The 24,406-nt window shown below is 39.6% G+C and overlaps 1 protein-coding gene across 7 annotated transcripts in view; it reads right to left on the bottom strand.

Annotated features, from left to right (window-relative positions):
• The window catches only part of Snap25 (synaptosomal-associated protein 25), a 68,990-nt gene that overhangs the window by 8,695 nt on the left and 35,889 nt on the right, over window positions 1–24,406 (bottom strand). For 3 of the 7 annotated variants that reach the window (NM_011428.3, NM_001355255.1, NM_001355254.1), the window contains exons 2-5: window positions 17,533–17,666; window positions 15,382–15,423; window positions 10,113–10,161; window positions 3,560–3,677 (exon numbers count right to left, since the gene is read on the bottom strand). In NM_011428.3, the coding sequence (NP_035558.1) occupies window positions 3,560–3,677; window positions 10,113–10,161; window positions 15,382–15,423; window positions 17,533–17,604 (281 nt within the window). In that variant the 5' untranslated portion in view covers window positions 17,605–17,666. Of the gene's footprint in view, window positions 1–3,559; window positions 3,992–10,112; window positions 10,162–15,381; window positions 15,424–17,532; window positions 17,667–24,406 lie in introns of all 7 variants that reach the window. The other 4 variants (NM_001291056.1, XM_017316760.2, NR_149318.1 and 1 more) reach the window with 3 other exon arrangements.

Genomic DNA, 24,406 nt, shown 5'->3' with positions numbered 1-24,406 from the left:
CACCACACCTCAGCTATTCAGCATTTTATTTTTAATTAAGCCAATTTTTTTGGGGTTTTTTTTTTTTTTTGGTTTTTCGAGACAGGGTTTCTCTGTGTAGCCCTGGCTGTCCTGGCACTCACTTTGTAGACCAGGCTGGCCTTGAACTCAGAAATCTGCCTGTCTCTGCCTCCCAAGTGCTGGGACTAAAGGCGTGCGCCACCACCGCCCAGCTAATTGAGCCAATTTCAATGGTCAAGACTAATCTTTGGTTTGTTTTGTGCTTTAATTGGATTTAAGATGAGGCTTAAGATAGCTGGTGAACATTCAGTTCTATTTCAGTGACATGATTATATTTTGAGACACAAAACACAGAAAAACATACTGGCAGACAGACACAAGACAACACTGCCAAGTAGAGGGTGTACATCACACCACAGTAACACGGAGTCATGAAGAAAAACATACTTGACGTTTAAACACACCATCATGCAGTGATCTTTGCTTAATATCTTTCCCTCAATGCATGTGTGTACTACATTTCAATGTTTCATGAAAGACACAAAGGATTGGTGGTTGGCCAAGGGTGATGGTCTTTGGGTTGCTTCTAGAGTGGTTTGAAATTGATAATATATCGGTACTTCCAAACAGTCACCATACATCCAGGGTTGATGTACAAACCTTTGTCCACAGAGACAAAAAGTAAAAGAAGCATTGTGAAATGAATGCAGGAAAATAGAAGAGAGAACAAGCCATCTAGCACCAAAGAGGAACCCCACCCCACCCCACCCTGTGTCTTCTTCATGCACCAGCTACAGGCATGAGTAGAAAGTGAAGCATTCTCATTTAAGCCAAACTACTCCAGAAGTTGACCATTCTCGAAATAGGCACTAGCAGGACAGTAATAGCCTTCGTGAGGATTTGAAACGCAGTTCAGTAGCTTCTTGGTTGGGCCAAAGGGCAGGGTAGTGTGCAAACAGATTCCTACTTTAAACTATTCTGGGTTATCACAAGGGAGAGTGGTTTGGAACTAGTGTGGTCTCCATGGGCTACATTTCACTGACCTGCCTTGGAACAAAACTTAAAATCCAGGCATACCTGTTGTGCCCAATAGAAACATATAGAGCATATTTTGGTGGGTGTGTTGTAATTTAAGGCAATCAAAGATGTTTCTAGGTTCTTTGCATAGTAGAAACCACATGCTATTGAGTCCAAGAACAACATACATCCTTCGGTCTCATTTCGCAGTTTTTATTCTAAGACAACAAGATTATATACTACTTTCCCCCACTTTTTCTGTGTTTCAAAGCCATCTCTTAAACTGGCTTTAATCCTTGCAGTCTGAGGACCAAGAAACCATGGTGACAAACTGGGAAATGCACCAATGGAATTTCAGCAGCTTCCACAATTTACTATTAGCCCTTTGAGAAGTCACAACTTACTGTACCAAAGGGCCATGGGCCCATTCAATACAAGGTCATCAAACAAGTTTTCATAATTAAGAGTTTGCCTCTTCATCCCTCCTCCCCATTCCCTCTCTTTTTGGTTCCAAGAAGCTGTTTGTTTGGACTTTGTGATGTTTTCTGCTATGTAAAATGTCTGGCATTCCATCTTTGGCAAAGTCAAAGGGAAGGGAAATATGCGTTTCCAAAGAGAAGGCAAACCACTGCACCCACAACGCTGCACAGACTCACATCACGGCCGAACAGCTATCATAGTCCTTTGAAACATGCCGAGACAGGGCAAAGCCCCCAGAGAGTCCAGGGCACCACCAGCCACTGCGTTGTGACACATGGTTTTTAAAGCATTGTTTACACACATTAGGGGACACTTCACTCAAGCTTTGAAGCTCAATTAGGGTCTCTTTCGAATGAAGGAATTAGGGACCACTTATATATGGATTTAGGGGGTCATGTTTCTTCAGAACCCAATGATCCACCTCAAAGAGCCCTACCTCCACTCTTCTCACACAATTGATGAAGGATTAAGGGGATGTATCTGGTAGAATTCACTCCAAATGTGGGGTAAATTGGCTCTAAAAAGGGCATATTTTCAAATCTTGACTAACTGGAATGTTTGACAATAAAATATTTTGGAGATTTCTATACCTTTGGTAGTGATTAGGAGGTTCTGGGGGGAAATTTGCTTTAAAGGTAATTGGTAAACATCTTTCTCAAATTCTTGAGCTAATTTTCAGCTCAGAAGTCCTTAGGGATGGGCACCATCAAATCTTTTCACAGTAACAGCTTATAAAGATGATGTGTCTGATGACCTTTTAAAATTAACTCTAAGTTATCATTTATTTATTTATTTATTCTTATGTAATTATTATAGAATAGAATAGAGACTATCTGAGACACTGAAATGTCCTAGGCAACAAAGCATTTCAAATCTGAGCGACTGCTTCCTGTTAGCCTCACCCACCCCCTTTGGCTAAAACCAGAAAGGAGGCAGATGTGGGTTCCAGCTAGATTCCAGTTAGTCAGGCTTTACTTCACAACTTTTTTTTTTTAAGCATGCTTTTTATTTATTGGTAAGATGAGCCCCTCCCCCTCCTAAACAGGAAGTGGGATATTTCAAATCAGCCTCAAAGTTTAAAGGGTGCGAATGGTCATATAATCTGCTAAAAAAATCACATCAATTTCTAGTCTAAAAGCTAGGATCAGGAGAGCTTTTGGGTAAAAGGTTTCTTTGTAAGAGGGAAAGGGGGAGGGGTGAGGGAGATCAGGTAACTTTAATTTTCCAAATGCATGTTGGGCAATCCACTCATGCATTTCCCCCCTACTGCTAGCCAAATGAGACTATCTTCTAGAACCCCTGCGTTTTGGGTTCTTTCTGTTGCAAAATTTTATAACCACATGTCACATTTCTGCTACATTCCGAAAAAAGCATTGCGAACCTTGAGAACAGTTAAAATGTTTTGTGATGTCGTGCATGCAAAATCTACACATTTCAACATTTCAGCCAGTGTACGGGTAGATCTTCCAAGAGGAAGAGTTGGAGGGCGTGCGTCAAATTGGAGACAGACACTAGCATCTCTGACTGAAGAGGATGCCTGCATTGGGTGAGGCTGTAGCATCTCATGATCAAATGCAGGAGCTGATTGGCAGGCAAGAGGGTATCTGCCATACTCTCTGACTTGCAGAGGCTTACTTGGGTGAAATTAGCTCATGATTTTTTACTTCTGAAAAAAAAAATCAAACCTTGATACATGTGTTTCAAATCCCCCACACTTATCCAAAATCTTTTCTAAATCTCCAATTTTGTTCTTGAGATGGAGGAAAATAACATGCCCTGAGTGCCGCTGTCTCAAAGTACACTTACTGGAAAATGTTGAAACGTTAATCAATAAAAATTGCTGACAGTGAGGCTTTCACTGGAGTATGCCTGATTTTTAATGCATCAACAGTAACTCTCACTAATATTGTCTATGCTATGAGATGAATGCATTGGAGACGGTATTGATCTGTTCTGCATGCCACATGCTCATCCTGCCTATGAGCCTGCAGGAATGAGCTAGTCAAGGCTTGGAGATGAGCCTTGGGAAAACCAAAGCTTCAGGCAGGCAGGCAGCACCTACTTGTTACAGGGACACACACAAAGCCCGCAGAATTTTCCTAGGTCCGTCAAATTCTTTTCTGCTTCTTTCATGTCCTTATTGATTTGGTCCATCCCTTCCTCAATGCGTTCCAGTTGTTCTGATTAAACACAAGTATTTTATCCCCACAGAATGAAGCAGATGGAAAAGGACAAAGAAAAAAAAGACAAAACTTCAGACATTCACTTTGACATTAAAAAAGAAAAACAAAAAAAAAAAGGAAGGAAGGAAGAAAGAAAAAGAAAGAAAGGAAGAAAACTGGACGCCACAGATTAGAGCTGGTACCCAGTACCTACTTGTTACAAGGACATATGAAAAGGCCACAGCATTTGCCTAAATCTTTTAAATTTTTCTCGGCCTCCTTCATGTCTTGGTTGATATGGTTCATGCCTTCTTCGACACGATCGAGTTGTTCTGGTTAGGACAAAGGGATGATAGTGTGGAATGAATTTTTTGGGGGTTTCCAACAGAACATGAGAAATGACTATGTGAAACAGAATTAGAGAGAGAGAGAGAAAGAGAGAGAGAGAGAGAGAGAGAGAGAGAGAGAGAGAGAGAGAGAGAGAGAGAGAGAGAGAGAGAAGATTGAGATTACAATGCATTGTCCAGGAGGATGCATTGCTGTAGACGGCTGCTGCTTCCCTAAGTAGACATGGGTGGAAGGAAATGAACAAGAACGATACTCAAAATAGTTTGCAGTTCAGACGGGATGAGATGGGATCAGAAGGTCTGTTTGATTTTGCACATCCCAGGAAACAGCACAGCGTATTGATTCAGATACCAGTGAAACCCAAGAGAAAGAAAAACCAGGTGTTAATTTATGTTTAAGGGGTTCCCATTCAATGTGTCTAGACAGAATATCTGCTTCAATTTCAAAGTAACAGTATCTTTTGGTTTTTAAGTATCTCCAACCAGATAAAAGGAGAAAATAGAATGCACTGTTGTCTTTGGGGCAACAAGAGAACAGTAAGCAGGAGTAGCCATAGCCATGAGTTCCTGCTCTTCCCTAAGCAGTGCCTATACAGACAAAGATGGTCTGTTTTTGTTTTCTTTATCTAATTCATAGAAGCTGGAAAGAAAAAGTAACATCAGCACAACAATACTGTAGGCACCAAAATATTTCTGTTCATTTTTTAAACTTATAAGTGACTTGTTACAAAAGCTAGGGAAGGCATGTTATTCTGCCGTGGTTCCCCAGGGTCTACAATGGAGACCTGCTCACTACAAACCTGGTCAGAGAACAGGGAAAATGAGTGTCTTTTTGAAAGAGGGGCAATGATTTGACACCTAGAATGGCATTGCTCCATTGCTACAAGGAAAGCTGACCTCAGTGTATCTGAAATACAGCTTGATACTAATATAAATTCATCAGTTCTAGGTTGCCAGGTTACATAAACCAAGTTGGGGAAACTGCAAGTTTAATGGAAGGGGATTTGTCAGTTTTATTTTTCTTTTTAAAGACCATTAAAGGAGAAGTGCAATGTAATGTCTTGGCTATCTAACGATGATCTCCAGTTATAACTCGATTCCTCTTTTGGTCTATATTTTCATGCATGCTTTGACAATTGTGCCTCTAGAAGTACAGGCATGCTTAGGATAAAACTGATCAGCACATTTCTAGTCTATAGGCATAAACAATCATCTGAAAACCATTCCACATTCATATGTGCTATGGGAATTGTTACCATAAAACCTAAAGGAGGCTCACTAGTGACCCAAAGCATGGACAACATGAATTGGGAAAATTAGAGATTTTTTCTCATTTTAGTGAGACTAAAGAAGACCTTGTCCCTGACTAGGTCTCTGATGCTTCTGCTATGCTTTTCAGAAGTAAATGGAAACACTCCAGGGTTTATCCAGCTCAGAGGGCACAGCAAAGCAGTCAGGTATGATCTGAATATCTTTATATACAAGGAGACTTCTCTCCTGTCCTGCTTACTCACTTTTGAGAGAACATTCCTTTCTCCTTGTCTTTTTCCCTTCCTAGTTGGTATGTTTGCATTTTGACACAGGATCTTCCCCTGTATGTAGTCTAGCATCCTAAGTAATGGATTGTAAGCACAATCATGCCACACTCAACTGTTTGGTTTTGTTTGCTTGTTTGCTTGGTTTAGCTAGTTTCCTTTTGGGAACACATTAAATCAGTTTGTGAATCAAACTTAACTCCCGTGTAAGAGGAATAAGGTGTAAGAGAAAGGACACAGTGTTTCCCTAAACCTTTTAAATTTTTCTTGGCCTCCTACATGTCTTGGTTAACACGGTTCTTGCCTTCATCAATGTGTCATCTTGCATACAGATATAAATAAGGATGTTAGGTCAAGGCAAACAGGTGCTGAGAGCTCAAACAGTGCTGTGTTAGAATGGATTTAACAAGTACCTGGGCTCAAAGGGCAAATTCATGGCAGGGCACAACGAATAATGGCTGCAATGCACATACATGATTTGAAGGGATGTGTCTTCAGATGTTTGTACTTCCTGATGCACTTCTCATAAATTGGAAAACAATGAATAGCTCTTTGTTTCTGCAAAAATAATGACTCTCTGACAAGATTTCCGAAATCTTATCTCTGGTGCTTGTAGAGACTAGGAGGTAATGCATATATGGGAATGGACCCTTAAGTGTTGTTGGACCTGTGAGTTAGATAATAGAGAAACAAAACTGAACACATCCATAGTCTCCTGAAAGCTGCATTGTATTATGGATTTCCAGATTTGTTGGCACACATATGACTGAAAGAGAAAAGTCTGATGCTGAATTTGATAAAAAGTAGAAAACAAAAAACACCCCCTTAAAACAAACAAACAAACAAACCCAGCATAGAACTATTTTATCCAGATTTTTTAACAATGATATTAATTTTACTGTGCTGAGTTGAGTTGAGTTTGTGGGCATAATTGACACATTAAGACTAGATAGCCTTGGAATAATTGCTGTGAAGCACTTCGCAGAAAGTTCATAAGAGCATCTAATGTCTTTATTTTATTTCCATGAATAGCTGGGAGGATGGGAGGATCTCAGAGCATATTGCATGGTGTTACTATGTTTTCTCTCCCCAATCTTGTGCATTTGTTCTTAGATGTTGAGAAGAGAACTTTAGGGGGCGGGTTATGGTTCAGGAGAGTCTTCTAGTCTTCTGTTAGATAACAGTCCATGCTGTTAGCAGAAATTGAAACCTCCCCCCTTCCCCCAGATATTCGAGTAATTATCCAGCAGCAGATAGCTTGTTCGGGGACTTATTTAGACATCTTTTCTACCAATATCATCTAAGTAAAGGATCTTATATTAAGGCTCTTAGAATACTCAGCCTGGTCCTAAAGGAAAACACAATAAGTGTTGTTTTATCTAGTATGCAAGCCTTCATACAAATATTCAGTTAAAAGATACTGCCTATATGGTTTCCACTTTGCTTAGTATTGGAGAACACAATGAGATTTATTCAAACAAAGTGACACAGCCACATATCCACAGTGGCTGAGCCATTCCTACCTGAAGTTGGTGAGTGGACGTTAGCAAAGGGGTAGGGTATTTTCTGAAACACTGCTTCATAGTGTCATTAACTTTAAGGTAAGAGGTAGCTGGCTCTCAAAATAGGTCTTGATTTTTGTCTTTTTCTTTCTGCCAGCAGTGATCAGAGATTTTACTATTTAATTTAGAGCTTGTTACATGTAAGTTCTCAGAGAGTCTGGACTGGGTCATCAAGACAACAAACAAACAAACAAACAAACAAACAAACAAAAAAGCCAAGAAAAGAAATAAGAAACATAAGAGAAAAACAGATGTTAAAGGGTTAAAGTTAGGTTATTCATTTCAACACAGAAGCCTTTAGGGGGCTTTCCTGGGAGACAATACTTTTAGGGGAACAATAGTCCCAGGGCCTTGTATGTCTCCAGAGTTGTCTGGGGCTCCTTGTTGTCTCCTGATACCTGGGTATAAAACAAGAATCCTATAAGGAACATCTCAGTACAACTGTTCAGTTGGACAACCTGAGGAGCTCTGGCCTGCCTCCACAGTAGATATACAATGGTTCTCTAGGAGGACGGTCGTTGCTTGTGGTTCCTCGAGCAGCTGCGAGTTACAAATAGTTAATACTTTGGATGTCAGGCAGAGACAAAATAAATACAGCATAAACTGAAGAGCAATCAAAAAGCAGTTGCGATCTAAACAAGTAAACATTGCACAAATAGAATCAAATGCTTTTAGAGGCAGGGACATATGCATCTGTCACTTGCAAAGGTCTTAAGTTCTTAGTAAAAATGGAATGGGTAGCCCTTCAGAGAAGTCCCAGATCACTCGCTTTTGGAGATTTACAATCAGAGGGGTTTGTTTTTTGTCAGTATGAGCTGTTCATTACACATCTGCAATAATGCTAGCTCTCATGGGAAATATGCTTACTGGGGGAATCCAGAATGTTTCAGCTGAAAACTTTCAGTGTTCTCTGTGTGTGTGTGTGTGTGTGTGTGTGTGTGTGTGTGTGTGTGTGTGTGTGTGTGTGTGTGAGTGAGTGTGTGAGTGGGGGGGATCTGTTCTTTGCTTCTTAGATAACAATATATCGATGTTTTGGGGGAATCATGCTGTTTAAAATTATGAATTTTTACATATGTATGGGGATTCCAGCACATTGTATCTCTGTTGGCAAAGTGGGAGTAGCTTTGCATTTGTGAATTGTATGGTATTCATACTGAAGGTCACGCTTTGTCAAGATGCTACGAGTCACTATCTGCGCACAGCAGGGCTGCTTTGCTAGGTCTGTGGCACTTCTGCCCAACATGGGCTTCTCTTCTGTACTTGGAGTTAGAAATCTTAGCTCCTGGGCTCTCCATTAACCTAGCTGAGACCTTCTCGAACAGGTCAGTAATCTGGGACACCTTCCACTCTATCACAGTCTGAAGGGTCTTCCTGTCATACCTAGCAACCATAGGCTTTTACTATCTACATAAATCCAATACTGGCATTTCACAATAACTCTCTAATACTTTTCATTTGTGTCTCAGAACACCTCCAGTGCTATGGCTTTCTCTCTTCTCTTCTTACTCCAATTTCAACTCTCCAGAAATCATTAAACACTTTCTTATGCACTAGGTTGATGGAAGAACATCTCTTCATGGCCATATCATAGCTGATTTGCTTGATATCTCCACAGATAAATATTTAGATCATTTCTAGTCTTATACAGCTACAACTAAAGCATATCCATTTTTACATAATTGTAAATGTTTATCTTTAGTGCAAAAATTCTAGGACTTGAATGTTTTGGTATAGGAACACTTCAAAATTGAAGATATAGTTATTAAATTGTTCCTTATGACATGTGTATTAGCCCAAGGCACCAATGTGAAAATTAAGAGTTTGTTTTCTTCAATACACTATAGCACTGGTTATTGTCAATTTTAAAAATTTGTATCTTACTGAAGAAATCAACTTGCTAAGACTGGCATGCCATTATCACTAATGATAGAGACAATATTTTACACACCCGTTTGCAAGCTTCAAAGCTTTATATCTCCTGCTCATTTTTCTACTAGTTTTTTTTCCTTTGATGATATGCGTAGGTTCTCTCTGTTTTAGGAAAAGTGTTTTATGCCAAGTTATCAGCATGGCAATTTTCCTCTCAATTTGAAATTTTTGCTTGGAGTTTATTGTGTCTTTGCTGGAATGAGTTTTACATTCTTATATTTCCCACTGGAGAAAAATTATAACCCTATTTTTTTTACTAGTGCTTTTACAAAGTATGAAAATGTTCAAGTATCTAGTTATTATAAGAATTCAAAATGAAAACAGGAGAAGAATTTGTGGCTAGAATTATGTACATTATCATCAAATCAGTAGATATTTTGAGTCAAAGAAATCTATGATATTGATGTTCTAGTTTCCACCTTAGTGTGTAGAAACAATATACTAAGGTTCTCCAAGTTTTGGGTTTTTTGTTTTGTTTTGTTTTTTGTTTTTGTTTTTGTTTTTTTTTTTTGTTCCTAACCTTTCCAAAAATGCCTTTAAAATAGCTCAAATATTCTGATTGTTTAAAATGTCTACTTTCCAGACCCCACATAAAAATAATTTTTAATTTTTAATCTTAGTTATTTAGGAAATCTCTGTAATGACTTGAGGACCCAAACTCCCAGATTGTCAGGAGCAGTGCATAGCCTCACATACTATATCCCATAACCTTGATATTAATTGGAAGGAAACCAAATTCATTGGGAGACTTTGGTGATAAGAAGAATATGTAAAATTCTCAGTCCTGTCTAAAATATTGTCTTTTAAGAAATACACATAGATTTTGCTTTTAAAACCTGTTATAAACGTACACTGCAGAGATTGCAGTATCACTAATTCAGTCATGAAGAAGGCCCTGACATCTCCACACTCAGTATTTTCAGAAAAGAAAGAAAATTAGCAACTGAGCTTTCTAGAACTCTTATGTTCATATATACATGTAACACATGCAGACTGCCCATCTGTGGGTGCACAAAAAATTTAAGAGCTGCAAATTAATTCAGATGAAGAATTGTTCTTACTGAAGAAATCTCAACTTACCGCCTTGCTCATCCAACATAACCAAAGTCCTGATGCCAGCATCTTTACTCTACATTCCAATAATGGTAGCAAAGGTGAAAAGGAGTTAGAGAGAGAAAAGAGAAAGAGAAATCAGTGAGGAGACAATTATCCCTAGAAATGGAACATGGAGAAGAACCAAAGGGAGACAAAAGGGAAGAGCATTCAGGGGCTGGGTAGGGACCAGGGGGAACTGGGTCAAGGGTGACTTTATCAGTGACTCTCAGGGGACTCACGAGGAGGCATGAAGCACATCCTTCATAGGGTGGGCCTGGGTCCTTCAATACAATAACTGTGCATTGGAATGCATGTACTTAATACCATACAATCTTTATACCTACACAATAAAATAACTACCGTTTTCATTACACAGAAAGCAAAATTTTCACAATTTTCTAAACTGAATTTTTTTCCCTGGCAAGTTTGACCAAAAAGTGCCCATTTAATAGCCAGGGCAGGGATTTCTCATAGGAGATAAATAAGGATGTTGGAGTCCTGGTACTTAGTTAGGTTCATAACAGAAGAGAAGAGGCTGAGTGGTAAGGCTATAAAGAAAACTGACTCTGTGGAGAGAAGCTCTTCAACATTTGGTAGATGGAGGAAGATCAGAACATATTTTGCTCTGAAATCCACAGTTCTGTACAATGATTCAGTGTGAGAAAAATCAGTTCTCTCCAGGTCTTTTTTTTTTTTTGCATCAATCTTTAGAAACACTCCTCATCTCACTTCTTTTTATCCACGTAAACCAAGACTACCTAGGTTCTTAAGAGGCAAGCAGGGGAGTCAGTGGTGGTAGAAGTGAAGATACTGTCCTACTTGATTTGAAAGTTTCCATGTCTGGGAATCTAACCTGCTCTATTGTATACTACCGGGGGACACACACCAATATTAGAGATAAAACCACAAAAGATACCTTGACGTCTTTCTTTAATTACATTCTAAGTGGAGATCCCTCTATCTTAGTCTGCAATTTAAGCATTCCTTTGCCCCTTTCTGAATTTAATAGCCATTGCTTAAGAGACGGTGTAACAAAAAGCTTATTTAGGCTTATGGATGTGACTGCAGAAACAGCTTAGAGACCATTTTCTCCCCAGAGATCCTGTACCACTCTTCTGATGACAGAAGATGGATGGAGAAAATCTGGTGACTTTTGATAGCCCAGTTCTCAGTCCATTTATATGTCATAGCATTCTATGAGATATAATGAGTATCACTTATTTTTTCATGCCATACAAACATAATTTTCCAATTTTTCCAATTAGATGCTGCATGTCTCAACACTAGAATGATTCATTGAATTAGTTGGAAGAAGCAAGAGTGTTTGACACTGACCCAGTTGGGAGAACATAAGCAGAATGTGTTGGCCTTAGAGTCAAGAAACTTGGGTTGTGCTGGAAGGTTAGCTGGTGGAAATAACATGCTGGGTTCAGTAAATGAGTCTAAATTGTATCCTGCTCATGAATATTGTGTTTACCATTTCCTGCTATGTGTCTGAAGCAAGGAACTTAACCACCGAACGTCCCAACATCCTCTGGGTTAAAGACAGAATATCAAAGCAGTAGTAAAATGTGGCTGTAAGTGTTAAATCAGCTAACATATATTTGGTTATGATGGTGATAATGATGGCTCTAAGCATATGGTAGATTCTCAATAAGGGTATGAACTTAAATTTGCTTCCATTATTTTGCAGGTGGCTTCGTCCAATAACTGGGTGGTTTTTAGAATATCTAGAAGACGGAGAGGCAGGGATAGGGAAAACACTGCAAAGGGAGAAGAATATAACTCTCTCCAGTTCCTTGAAGAGTTGTATGTGAGCTTAAGAATGAGAGGAGTGACTCTAGTTTTACCTGAACTCAATTCTTTGTGTTTGTGTTTGGTGTGGGCGACAGCCTGTCTAAACTGAGCTAGAAATATTTCTGTTCATTTCTTTCTTTTGTACAATTTCATTTTTCATTTTTATTTTTAAAGTGTATTGATGAATTTAATTATTTTGCCAATGAACCAAGCCAGTGTTTATAGAATTTTTACTGATGTCCTTTTGGAATGCTTTCATCACATTTCAAGACATCTGTCCTAATGCCTGGACACCCTGCACTCTCTTGAACTCTGAAGGACTTCACATCTGTTTTAAAACAAAACAAAACCCTACTAACTTGATTTTATGGAATTCTTTCTACAACTGTATCTGTTAAATGATTTTCTTTTTTATTGCTAAAGAGTTTTGAAAGAGAAGCTGGTATAGAAAGAAAAATGATGTAAGACATTCATGAAATATTAGTGTTTCCATAACTATTTCAGGAAGGCTGTGCGGTGCCTTCAAATCTGCCTGCCTAAAGCAGTATGGACTTTTCTGGCTCAAGTTTCATGGCCTAAGATGTTGGTATGCAGATTTCATTTCTGCATTTAGCATCACCAGAGTTAACCTTTTTGTTTTCAAGTATTTACTCCTGGAGGACATTTTAATGATTCTATTTTGAGATTTAATTCTTCTTTTTTCTTTTATGCTCCCAAGGCAGGTATGACCTTGAATTTGAACATCTATTTACATGTTGGTTTCCCTGCAATGAATCAATTTGTATCTTCTCTCCTATCTCCAGTGTTCAGTATTACATAAATATTTGTTAAAGTGTACCTCTCAAAAGTAAGTGTCCAACTCCAGGCTGTGAACTGAATGCCACCAAGTCTCTAATCTCTGTACCAGTCTTTGATATTTGGATTTTCTGAAACTTTTCCACTGACCTCTGAGTTTTTACATCGTCCTTGAAACACTGATGGTGATTTCTATAAAAGCCAGCCCTCCCCCCACCCCCCAACCTCCACTGCTGTCATACTCTAGAGTTTATTAGTGATAGTGTGAAGTTGTGCTTCCATGGGAAGTGGACTATTTGCCTTAGGGAGACTTCCCAATTCTAGTACCTTTTCTGACTTTGAAACTGAGTTCAATAAAAATTCAGTTCAATTCATATTATGTAGCACCAATGGACTTTGGGGTTGTGTGTAAGATCCTGGTATTTCAAAGCTCATATTTTCCAAATGATTTCTGCCCTTGATGAATATTTAATACTGATTTTCTTTTAAGAGAATTTCCTTTTGGATTGAAAATCAGAACATCATCTGAATAGCCAATCCCTAGACATAAGGAATGTTTCACTATAAATATACAATGACCCAAGAGTAAGAGCAAACCAGTCTACTCTAATAATGCCTTGCTCAAAAGTTTCTAAGGATGAAATGTCTAACAGCCTCTTCTTATTTATTAGATGTATGAGATTGAAGCCATCCCTTTCATCCCTTGTTCTAAGATGCAACTTCATGCTTGATGGAGTAACAATTTACAAGAAACAAAAACATATCATTTGAGTGTCCTACTTCAATCAATGGGGCTTTTATTCTTAGAATAAATTAGAGAAGAGATATTTTTGCAAGATAGGCTGACACTACTTTCATTTTAAGAAGACATATGAGAGAGAAGGTCCATGCACCCCAGACTGTGAAGCGCAGAGGGCTAAAAGGGCTAAGAGGCTAAAAGGGGTGCGTTCTGATGCATTTTAGCCATTGCTCACAGTCTAGGCAATGTTTCAACACTGTACAACTGAGCAAATCGGAGACATCTTGAGAAATGTACATCATACATGCAGGCATGTACACAAAAATGCGGAGGCTCTGGTTGTAGGTCATAAAGTATATTATGATAATAATACTGCAGCCTACAATAAAGTAATTGTGTATAATAATACAGCAGTTAAGTAGTGAGCTCCCATCTAATCTCAGAGCTCATGTAAGAATGTTTCAAGTTCTGACTCCTTTTGTTGTTTCCTGTAACATGTTGGAAAATAACACATTAAGACCAATGGCCAATACTCTTGAATTGAGGCTACCTTCCTCCTTTTTTGGCATTTACACATTTTTGCATGAACAATGTCCCAAGAACAGGGCAAGAGAGATATTTCTCTTCATTTAGAATAGAAAACTGCCCTTCCATGCTGCTGAGACCCCTCTCTGTGGGGGCCAATTTGTGCTACAGTGTAAGCTCAAATTGTCACTTTTGAAATAACAAACTTTTCCTCCCAGAGAAGGCATTATTACATCTCCCCACGCTTCCTGTGGTCATTCACCTTTAGTCACATTACACCCTTAGGTGAAACACTGCAGCTTCAGAAATAAAGGAAGACAGCACTGGCTGCCATGGTGTAAGAGGCAGCTACTTTTTCTCTAAGCCTTTGTACAATTTATCTTTTTTCCCACTTCCCTTTCATGTCATTGCATAAGCAATTCACAGTAGCATGGGGTGGGTGAATACGCTCATTTAATCATTCTGCCAGAGAAAGCCCAAGATCTCTAGAAAAGATAATCACACATGAATTTATACATTGATAAGCAGTCACATTCAAACTGTGGCTAAAGTGGCATCTTGCTGAATAAAAACCATTAGGCTTGTTTTATTATGTTACGATAAATATAGTCCAACCCATTCTTTTCTTACTCCATCTCTCCCAATGGGCAAGTTCAATTAATCCATTTATTCTTCCTGGTTGACTGCTGTTCTACCAAATTGGAATGAGTAGGTTTTATTGCGAATGCTCTTTTCATTCCATTATTGCTTTCTGCCCTATTTTACCCATTTAAAAATAGTTTGGGATTCATTAAGCCATGCATTACAAATGCTTTACAAATGGATGTGCAATTCAGAGTCGGTAATATAAAAGAACTTTTATGTTTACTTAATTGGACTGGATTTTTCTCTTTGTTAAAGATTTTTTCCTATTTCTTCATAAATTTTAGTGTCCAACACTAAATACAACAATTTTAAAAGATGATATGCCTGCATAAATATATATTTTTGTAAAGTTATAAATGTAGCTGGACTCAGAACAGAATTTTAGATAGGTGGAATTTGTTGCAACAAAATTATTACAAATGAACATTTTATGTAGGTAATTCTTCCACAAGTTAAGCACTGTTCTGTATGCTTCCAAGGACCCTTTTTTTTGTGACTATTGGGAGCAGTAGCTTGGAAATGGTGGGTTTCTCCATACTCTTAGACTCTAGAGGTATCCTGGGATGAACGGCAGTGAATACCTCTTGATAATTAGCTGACAACTTAATGTCATTTCCAGAAGTTTCTGGGTTTCCGATAGGCTTTGTTAGCATTGGAAGCAAGAGCGGCATGGGTTCAGAAAAATCAGTAGGAGCTGGGAATGAACATGCCAGCACAGGGAGCTAGTTTATGTTGATAGAAGCCACTTCTTACCTCTTCAACCAGCTGCAGCATGCGACGGGTGCTTTCCAGGGACTAAGATGGAAAAACATAAACACTGTTAAGGGCAGGAATAAAATGTGAGGAAGATAAAAAATACCCCTTTTCACTTGAGAAATACAAAGGTCCTTGTCACATATTACTTCAACTTTGTAACCAAACACAAAATGTCTTTCCAGTTTCAGTCTCTTGCCTATTGGGCTTTCTACATGATCAGATTTCCTAAAGCCATCACGTGAAAGCTTATTGTCATAAAACTAAAACCATATGAGTTTGATCTTGGTATCAAAGACAAAGAAATCTGTAAAAATCATTTTGCATGCTCTGGATGCACAGAAAACTCTCTTCTACACTCTGAGAGATACTTCATCTTTCCTGGACTAGGGATATTGAATTTTAACCATAAACATAATTTTTCTTGAGATTGTAACAAGTTTCCTTTAAAGCTCCTAGAAACACAACTGGAAGTTGTTATCAATACAAATTAAGCTGTTGCCTTAGGGTGAAGAAAATCAAGTAGGTTTAAAACAGTTCTAATTATCTTCATTCTTAGATAAGGAAAAGCATGAAGAAAATGCTGAGCTTGGCAGCTGCTCCTCCGGGTACAGCATTGCCACTTTGTTCTCAGTTCCTTAACATCGTTCCAATCCAACAGCCAGTGTGATTTCTCAGAGCCATGCTTTCAAGTAGGAAACTTATAAGGAATGTGAAGGATATGAATTTTTGCGCTCTCTCTCTCTCTCTCTCTCTCTCTCTCTCTCTCTCTCTCTCGTTCTCTCGTAAAAGTTCTATCAGCAGTGATGTGCTGGAAAATGTTTAACTGACTCTCTGAAAAAACAGAAATACATTTATCTACATTCATGCTTATTGCTGCTGTGCTGATATGAAATACAAAGAGCACAGAGTTGACACCTAATACAACAAGTGTGCCTAGCGACAACTCCTGTGTAGCAGGGGGAATCTCACAGAAAGGCCCTGTAGATTTCTGGTGTCGTCTGTCTATGGCTCACCATCTGGTGAACTAGTGTGATTCCAACATGGTCAATGGAATGGGATAACTTCAGTTATGTTCATGAATAAGAAGAAAATGAAGTGAAGAAGTAGCATTAGAACTAGATTCATTAGAAAAGAGACAATGTTCTTGTTGGAGAAAAAAACAAACAGGTTACAACTAATAAAGGACTTCCTCAAAGTTTTTATATTTAAAAAATACTTTTATGATTTGAGAGTTTCATACAATATATTCTTATTATATTTACCTCCTCCATTCTTCCCTCTAACTCTTCCCAGATTCCCCCAACTTTTCACCCCCAACTTTGTGTATTGTTTTCTTAGTGTAATCACACAGACAAGCACACTTTACAGGTTTTATATAATTATTTATATTTTCCCTTCAGTCTTAACTCTAGGTAATCAATAAAACAATAAATCAAGCCATTACTGGTAGCATTTGGCAATTCTGGGTTCTAAATAAGTCTGGGTGCTAAACAATTGCTATTTCATTTCTGACTCCAGTGGGTTCTCTCTCTCTCTCCTCTCTCTCTCTCTCTCTCTCTCTCTCTCTCTCTCTCTCTCTCTCTCTCTCTCAGTAAAATGGCTATTAGCAGTGATGTGGTGTCTCTGTGGGTGAGATTTACAGCAACATTGGTCTGTGGGCTTTCTATTCCTTATATGCAGTGAGTGTAAATTACTCAAGAGCATAAATAGCAGTAAGACATGTGCTAAACTCACTAGGTAGAAAGCAATGAGTTTTGAGCACAGTACCATCTCGTATCTATCTATATACCTACCTATCTATCTGTCTGTCTGTCTATATTCTATCTAATTTTCAGATTATGTACTTCAGTTTTAATAATAGCCATGTTTAACAGCCAGTTGGGAAAGTTCCTAAAATTGTTAACCTTCAGAACTGAATTAACTACAACACACTGTAAGACATCCAAAGACAAAACTTTTCCTAAAGGACCCTGCCCTCTTAAACGTCTTAAATGACAAGTCAAGAGTCTGGGCGAATCAAATCTTTCTAACCTGCAGACAACTTAGTTAGAGAAAAAGAAAGTTCTTTTTTCCACTTTCTTTTTTTTTTAAATTGAGACATTAGAAGAAATCTTTTTTTTTCCCCCCTTCAGAATCTGAGTCCTTTACCTCATCAGCCAGCTGGTCAGCCCTCCTCTGCATCTCCTCCAGCTCATTGCGCATGTCTGCGTCTTCGGCCATGGTACTGGTGGGGGGTTGCTGGGCGCTTGGGCCAGCAAGTCAGTGGTGCTTCGTTAAAGAACCTGGGAAGAAGGAAAATATGGGTGCTTCCATGAATGTGTGCCACCTGGAAGGTATAAGCACTTCACTGCCCCCAGGGTTCAGACAGCTTCTAAACTGGAAGCCAAATTCAGACAAGAATCAATAGAATTATGTCAATTCTCCAAAAAGTGCCAGGAAGAGATATTTTTTTCAGCCTCCTCACAGGAACAGACACATATTTACATATGATTTTTTCTGACAGTTTGTATTGTAGCCCAGGTTGGCTTTGGGCTAACCATCTTTCTGCTCCAGTCTCCTAAGTGTTCTAGGATCCCAGGTTTACGAAGACGCATATGGCTTCATCTGAAATATTTTTAAAACACAAACCAGCAAGGCTTGGGAATGATGAGGTGGAGAGTACAGACAATTATAATTGACATACTAACCACTTCACAATTTGTATAGTTTGTGAAATTTTGACACATGCAATATACTCAGGAACCCCACCACTCTAAAAAGAAAATGAACCAATCGATTAACCCCCACATTTTCACATTCTCCTTGTTATTATACCTGTTATTCTCCATACCCTCCCATGTCCAAGAGACTGCTGATCTCCTTTTTGTCACTATTGCTGGCATTTCTTAGGATTATGTATTAATGACATGACTTAGCATGCACTATGATTTGCCTGGCTTTTGTACTTGGTATAATTATTTTGAGATTTACTACATTTATTTTTTTTGCACAATTACTAGACCATTACTATTTGTTTGTGGGTAGCAGGGCACCATATTTAGAAGCATCTAGAATTGTCATTAGAGGTTGTCAAGATTGTGTGCAGGTAAACAAGTCTTATTCCAAAGTGGAGTGAGTCCAGGGCCTTAAAATGTGACCAGCCCACTTTGTGGCTATCCTTGACATTTCACATGAAACAAATGCAAGTAAGAGGACACTAATTGTTCCAGAGCACCCTTCTTTCTTCCTTTCCATCCTTCTCAATTCTCAAGTACTTACAAAGAGTACTAGGGATACACTGATGAACAGAAAATGTGAATTCACCACCTCTATATAACTACAGTTTAATTGGAAAGAAGACAGTGAAGAAATTCTAAGTACCAGAAATTAGAGTGCCAATGGGAACATAGTCAGCTTCTGTCAGGGAGTCATGTCCCCAGAAGGGACCAGAGGAAGAGTCTGAGATAAGTATTTGACCTTACACCAACATCTTTGGGCAGTACACTTGTTGAAGGTCCAGGCTTGGGTCCCACGTTTGAGATAGTCAAGCATACAGTGGTATTTGTCTTTCCTCTTGCAGACTTGAATCTTGTCTTTGGAGAGTGAATGCTTACCTAGGAATTATGTATCTAGTCTTCACAGGGAGAGGGCCAGATGGCTAGAGATGGTCCCTAATTGGAGACAATGTGTGTCCCTATCAGACCAAGCACATTCAGAAGCTGGTACTGAACTCCCATCTTCTCCTGTCAACGAAAGCAGGGCAAGGAAAGAAGGCTGAGCCACAGGATAGCAGAGGGTTCTCTGCATCCTTGAAGAAAGGAAAGCTGGCTGCTCACTAGCAAGACTTGTGAGTCTATAGTTAAGAACACTCATCCCATGGGTTATGTGACTGGATGTGTATGACACTATTGCCATTATCTCAGATGATAAGATGGAGGTCCTCTGTGGAGGGGAAGCAGAGTATATGATTAGCTTTCTGCATTGACCAGCTCTGTGAAGAAAGTCTTCTAATCGAGGGACTTTAAACGGGAAGAATGTTAATGTGAATTAGAAACTTTGTGGCTATGGGCAAGATTACTTCCCTCCCTGAGCATAAAGCTCACTTCTGAGATTTTATGTCACAGGTGTGTCAAGGATAGAAAATCCCAATTAACTTTGTTTACTAAGGATGCTGGGTTTTAATATTCAGATAGCCTATTTGGGTAAAATATCCTCATACCTTTGGGAAGAGTAGAACAAATCTAGGCTCTGTTACCTATTCTTCCTTTAGTAATGGCTGACATCAGGCACTGAGGAGCAGCTGAGTACTGGTCTCAGGGAAACCAGCAGAGTGGAAAGGTGCTGGTTTCCAAGCAGCAACTCTCTCAGGACTGCCTCTAGGGAACAAGCAAGGGCGTGCCTGACCCTGGCCTCCTTCTTTGTGAAGAGGTGCTTGCACTTTCTTGTGTCATCTCCTCATTCTGGTATGGGAACTCCTGGCGTGGGGTGGGGGTTGGGAGCATGAAAATCAGGAATAGAAGAGTATCTACCACATGGCTTCTCTGTCAGCCTGCCACCTGCCCATCAACCAAGCCCTGGCAGGTTGCTGGCAGCCTGGAGCTAGGAGCATACAGCTGTTCTTCCCCTGCTGAGAATAGCAACTTTGAGAGATCACCAAGGAAACGCTGTAGACAGGAGTGTGTGTGTGTGTGTGTGTGTGTGTGTGTGTGTGTGTGTGTGTGTGTGTGTGTGTGGAGAGAGAGAGAGAGAGAGAGAGAGAGAGAGAGAGAGAGAGAGTGTAGTGGCAGCCCTCCTGATGAGAATCACTAGAACAGCTACTTGCTGGGATGTTTGTTGTTTCCATTTGATAAATTGTCCCTAAAAACCCCAAACCCATGCATGACTGCATTCTAGGAGACAGGGAGAATCGTAACTAGCAATCATTGCACTAGCTGAGAGGATGTTAATAATGAAATGGAATTACTCAGGTGGCATGGAACAAGTGTTAGTCCTGCACATACCTAAGCAAGTGGCATTCCCCAGAGGAGCAAAGCTCACATTAGTCAGGGAGGATACAAGGAAATAGTCTCTCAAAAGAGATTCCTGGAGCTCTGATATAAGACACTCACCTAGCCATTAAAGACCCTGGCTAAGAATCTCAAATCACCTGTGCATAGTCTAGACCTAACTAGGTATTCACTTCCTGTTAATTGACTCTGGGATGAACACATATTCCCTTTAATGTTCCAAAATTAGCAATTTTCAGCTTAAAGTTTAAGACCATCCTTCTGTAACTCTTGCAAAAGTTAGCATCATTAGAAAGCTTCTTAATGATGGCTGAGTCATTAAAACCGCAGAGGTTCCGATTTGCTCAGTTTGAGACCGAGTCCCAGATAGTATGTCTCGAGAAACATCCAGGAGGTGTGGACACTGTTGTTCTGCAGACCACAGTTAGCCTACTTACTGCTACAGTGTCAGTAAATGTCACTAGGTACGGTCAAGAAATGGCTTTGTAGTTAGCCAAATAGGACACTAGTCTGAATAAACCAATCAAGGGCTCTGCAGTAACAGAGCTCTCACCTCAAAGAGCCCAAGAGACAGTTGATTCTAGGTCTAAATTTGAGTGATCATAGCCCAGGAACATGGGCTTAGGTCACTGAGAGACCCATAGTTGCAACGTACAAGCAAGTTCATGAAGTTTTTAATAGTAAAAGAACAAAGAAAGTTATAATCAAGGCATTTCTCAGTTCCATTAGTGGAAACATCAGAGATGTGGCTACATTCAGTGGGAAGAATCTGAACAAAGGCTCGGATGTTATCTGATACCATCCTTAACTCTGACTGGTAGAGAACAGGGTTTCCTTAAGTTAATATATCCCAAAGGTTTTCACCTATTTACATCTGATAGGGAGGTAAACAAGAAATGGCTTTTTAGGGGGATAAATACAGCTGAGAAATTTAGTTAGGCTCTGGACCTAGAACATTCCAACCACTCCATAGTCCTTGACATTTTATCAGTTTATCAGTCTGTATAGACAGCTTCTTTCCAGTAATTCTCATCCCTTCACTTTCCTATGAACCCAAACCAGCTTGTTCTTTGTTGCATTGGATTTAGGCTAAGCTGACTATCTTACCCTCATTTTTCAATGGTTGACAGGATTTGAGATGAAGAAACCATGAAATGGAAATTGTGATACTAGAATTTCAAGATGTATAATAAAGTTTTCTTTGAGCATATGCTTGTCTAGTTGTGAATCCACTGTCAGTGGCTTCTTCCATGCCATAAGGGCTCACAAAGCTGAACATATTTGCTGGCTGGCTCTTCAAGAAAAACACTTGTGGATCCGAACAAAGAAACACAGGCAAACAAAACCAGAAATCCTTGAACATTAGTTATCAGCTTCCCCTATCTGCAGAACGCTGCATATTTACTACAGATGAACACTGTGTAGGTTTTTTATTTCCTGTTCAACTTTGCCTGCAAAATCCATTTTATAAATCTTCCCATGGTGTTTCTTGGATATACTCTAATCATACTCTAAAATAAGAAATGAGGCATGGAGTAAAACTAGAAATTATAAAAGTGAGTCTGTGTTTGATTGTCTATGCCTACAGAGTTTTAGGTGCATGCCGTTAACCCCCAAACTCAGGAGGCAAAGGCCAGGTGGATCTTTATGAGTTTCAGGCCAGCCTGTTCTACATAGTGAGTTCCATTGGTCTATATCCCTCCTGTAACCTTAACTACAAATGGTTCTGTACCTGCCTGTTCCAGGAATAATAATCATGTCTTTGTTTCAAAAAGTTAATAACCATCTCGCAATCCTACCTTTGTTTCACAGGAGTTGTTATGATGACCTCTATATTTGGTGACTATCTGTTCTTATGACTACCTTTTAATCATGCCTTTGGTTCAGAAGGTTGCTTTGCCTAACTTGTTATGTTTATGTTCTACTCTTGTAGACCACCTGTCATTTGCCCACCAAATTGCCCATTTGAAACTACCTACCCCTGAGCTATAAAATCCTTGTCTTCCTCACACCCAATGCTGACCTCTCAAACTCTACCTTAGTGGAGAAAACAGCCCATGTACACGAATTTTAAAAAAAGCTTGCTTTAATTAATTGCTTGTTTTAATTAAGTTGGCTATGATGATTTGGGCCCATGGTCTTTCTCTTCTCATTTTGGTGGTTAACAGTGGTTATCCATTATGTTGCTACACAGTGATTCAAGGTGTCGGGGTCCTTATTTTTCAATATTTGTTTCAGCTACACACTGATTCAAGGTGTTGGGGGTCCTTATTTTTCAATATTTGTTTCAATATGGTGATATGTATTCATACTTCGGTACCATGAGCACACAAACACAGAAGAATAATCTCATTTGTCAACTCCAAACATCTCACAAATGCCTCCTCTCCCTCAGAATCTCTTAGGCACTATCTTCAGAAACCTATTTCCTTTTCAATGAGGCCCATTTACTTCTCATACTATCCTACCAAACACCACTCCTGAGTTGAATTCTCTCTGTATACCTGATCTAAACACAGTTCTGATCTCCATTCTTCTGAGAAGGGAAGCCTGCCTCTTCCATGAGCTCTGTCAGGGGCATAGCTGATGATGGGTTGCTTTGGCTTGGGTTTCTTCTGTAAGAGTGCTGGGATGGGAGGCCTTACATTTAAATGCAACCAGCATTGGCATTCCTTAATTGCAAGAGGGCAGTCAGCCACAACTAGTACTGATTATGACTAAATATCTCCTTTTCAAAAATGCCAATGTTTCTTTTGTGTATTTTGCAAATGTGGCTAAGTGAGTATTTAGTGCTTTAGTTTGTATTCTGCAATGATTCCCGGTTGTTTGCTTGGGAGCCAAAGCATGGCAGACTAATTGACTAGGAGATGGGGCAGACAGAACAGAACCCTGTCTCACTTATCCTGATCATAGTTTAAGCAAACCACAGTTCATTCATGGAGGTACTGTTTGCTTATTGAGTATTACATGGGCACAGCCATATCTAGCATGCAGCTATAGGCAAATCACTGCCTCTGAGGGATGGTTCTGAAGGCTCTAGCAAGAAGCATTTTGGTCCAAGTCTCTGTCCTCTGTCTTACCTGTGAAGGGCCAATGAAAGTGCTCTTTTTCTAAATATTAGCTTGGTTCTTGGGTCAAGGGCTAAAGCCTTGCTACAAAATAAATAAATAAATAAATAAATAAATAAATAAATAAATAAATAAAAAACAGAAGTCTTGCTAAGCTTTAAATAAAAGGATCCCATTCAAGAGTGATGAATGAACCACATGCAAGATTGAACAGAAAAGACCCCATTGTCTTTCGAACTGAAAAATTTCTGTTGTCACTTGACAGAGTCCACAGTTAGCAAGAAGTTCGGTGTATTCAGGTTCACTATTCAGCTATGGAAGTTGGCTGGTGCAGCGTTCAGTTCCTCTACTCTGTATTTGTGGGGCATTGGGCTATATACAGACAGTCTGGTCTCCAGTCAAGCTGAGGTGTGGAACCCTGGGACCCTGTGGTGATAACCTACATGGGACAGAAGGAGTTTTATGTCTCCTGGAACTCAAGGCTCTTGTCTAAGTTACCACCCCCACCCCCACCCACCCAGGCTCCACAGGAGAAGCATGGCTTTTAGTCACAGACAATGTCCCAAGCTTCAGACCTTCTAGACTCCTCCCCAGTTACCTAGCAACAGTAAAGATAACAGCATACCATAAGAGGGGCTGTTTGGCCCTTCCTCACTCTCTTGCTCTTACTCCCCTTACACTCTCCTCATCCTCTTCTCTCCTCTCCTCTCTCCTCTCTCTTCCTCTCTCTCCCTCTTACTCTCTAGCCTTTCTTGTCTCTCTCTCCTTTTCCCTTTCTCTCCTCTTGGCCATGGCCGCTCTCTCTCTCCCTCTTTTACCTTCTCTCCTTTCTCCCTGCCTTTCTACAATAAAGCTCTAAAACCATAGACTGTCTTTGTTCATCAAGGCTCGCTGCACTTTCTCTTGCCTGTGTGGGAACCTCTCACCCCTCTGCCTTCTCTCCCATAACCCCAGGGCTACAGGGTGTCG

Source organism: Mus musculus, chromosome 2 (genome assembly GCF_000001635.26).
Source record: "Mus musculus strain C57BL/6J chromosome 2, GRCm38.p6 C57BL/6J".
Classification (NCBI taxonomy): domain Eukaryota; kingdom Metazoa; phylum Chordata; class Mammalia; order Rodentia; family Muridae; genus Mus; species Mus musculus.
The sequence above is the reverse complement of the archived record's forward strand: the minus strand, read 5'-3'. Positions and strand labels throughout refer to the sequence as shown.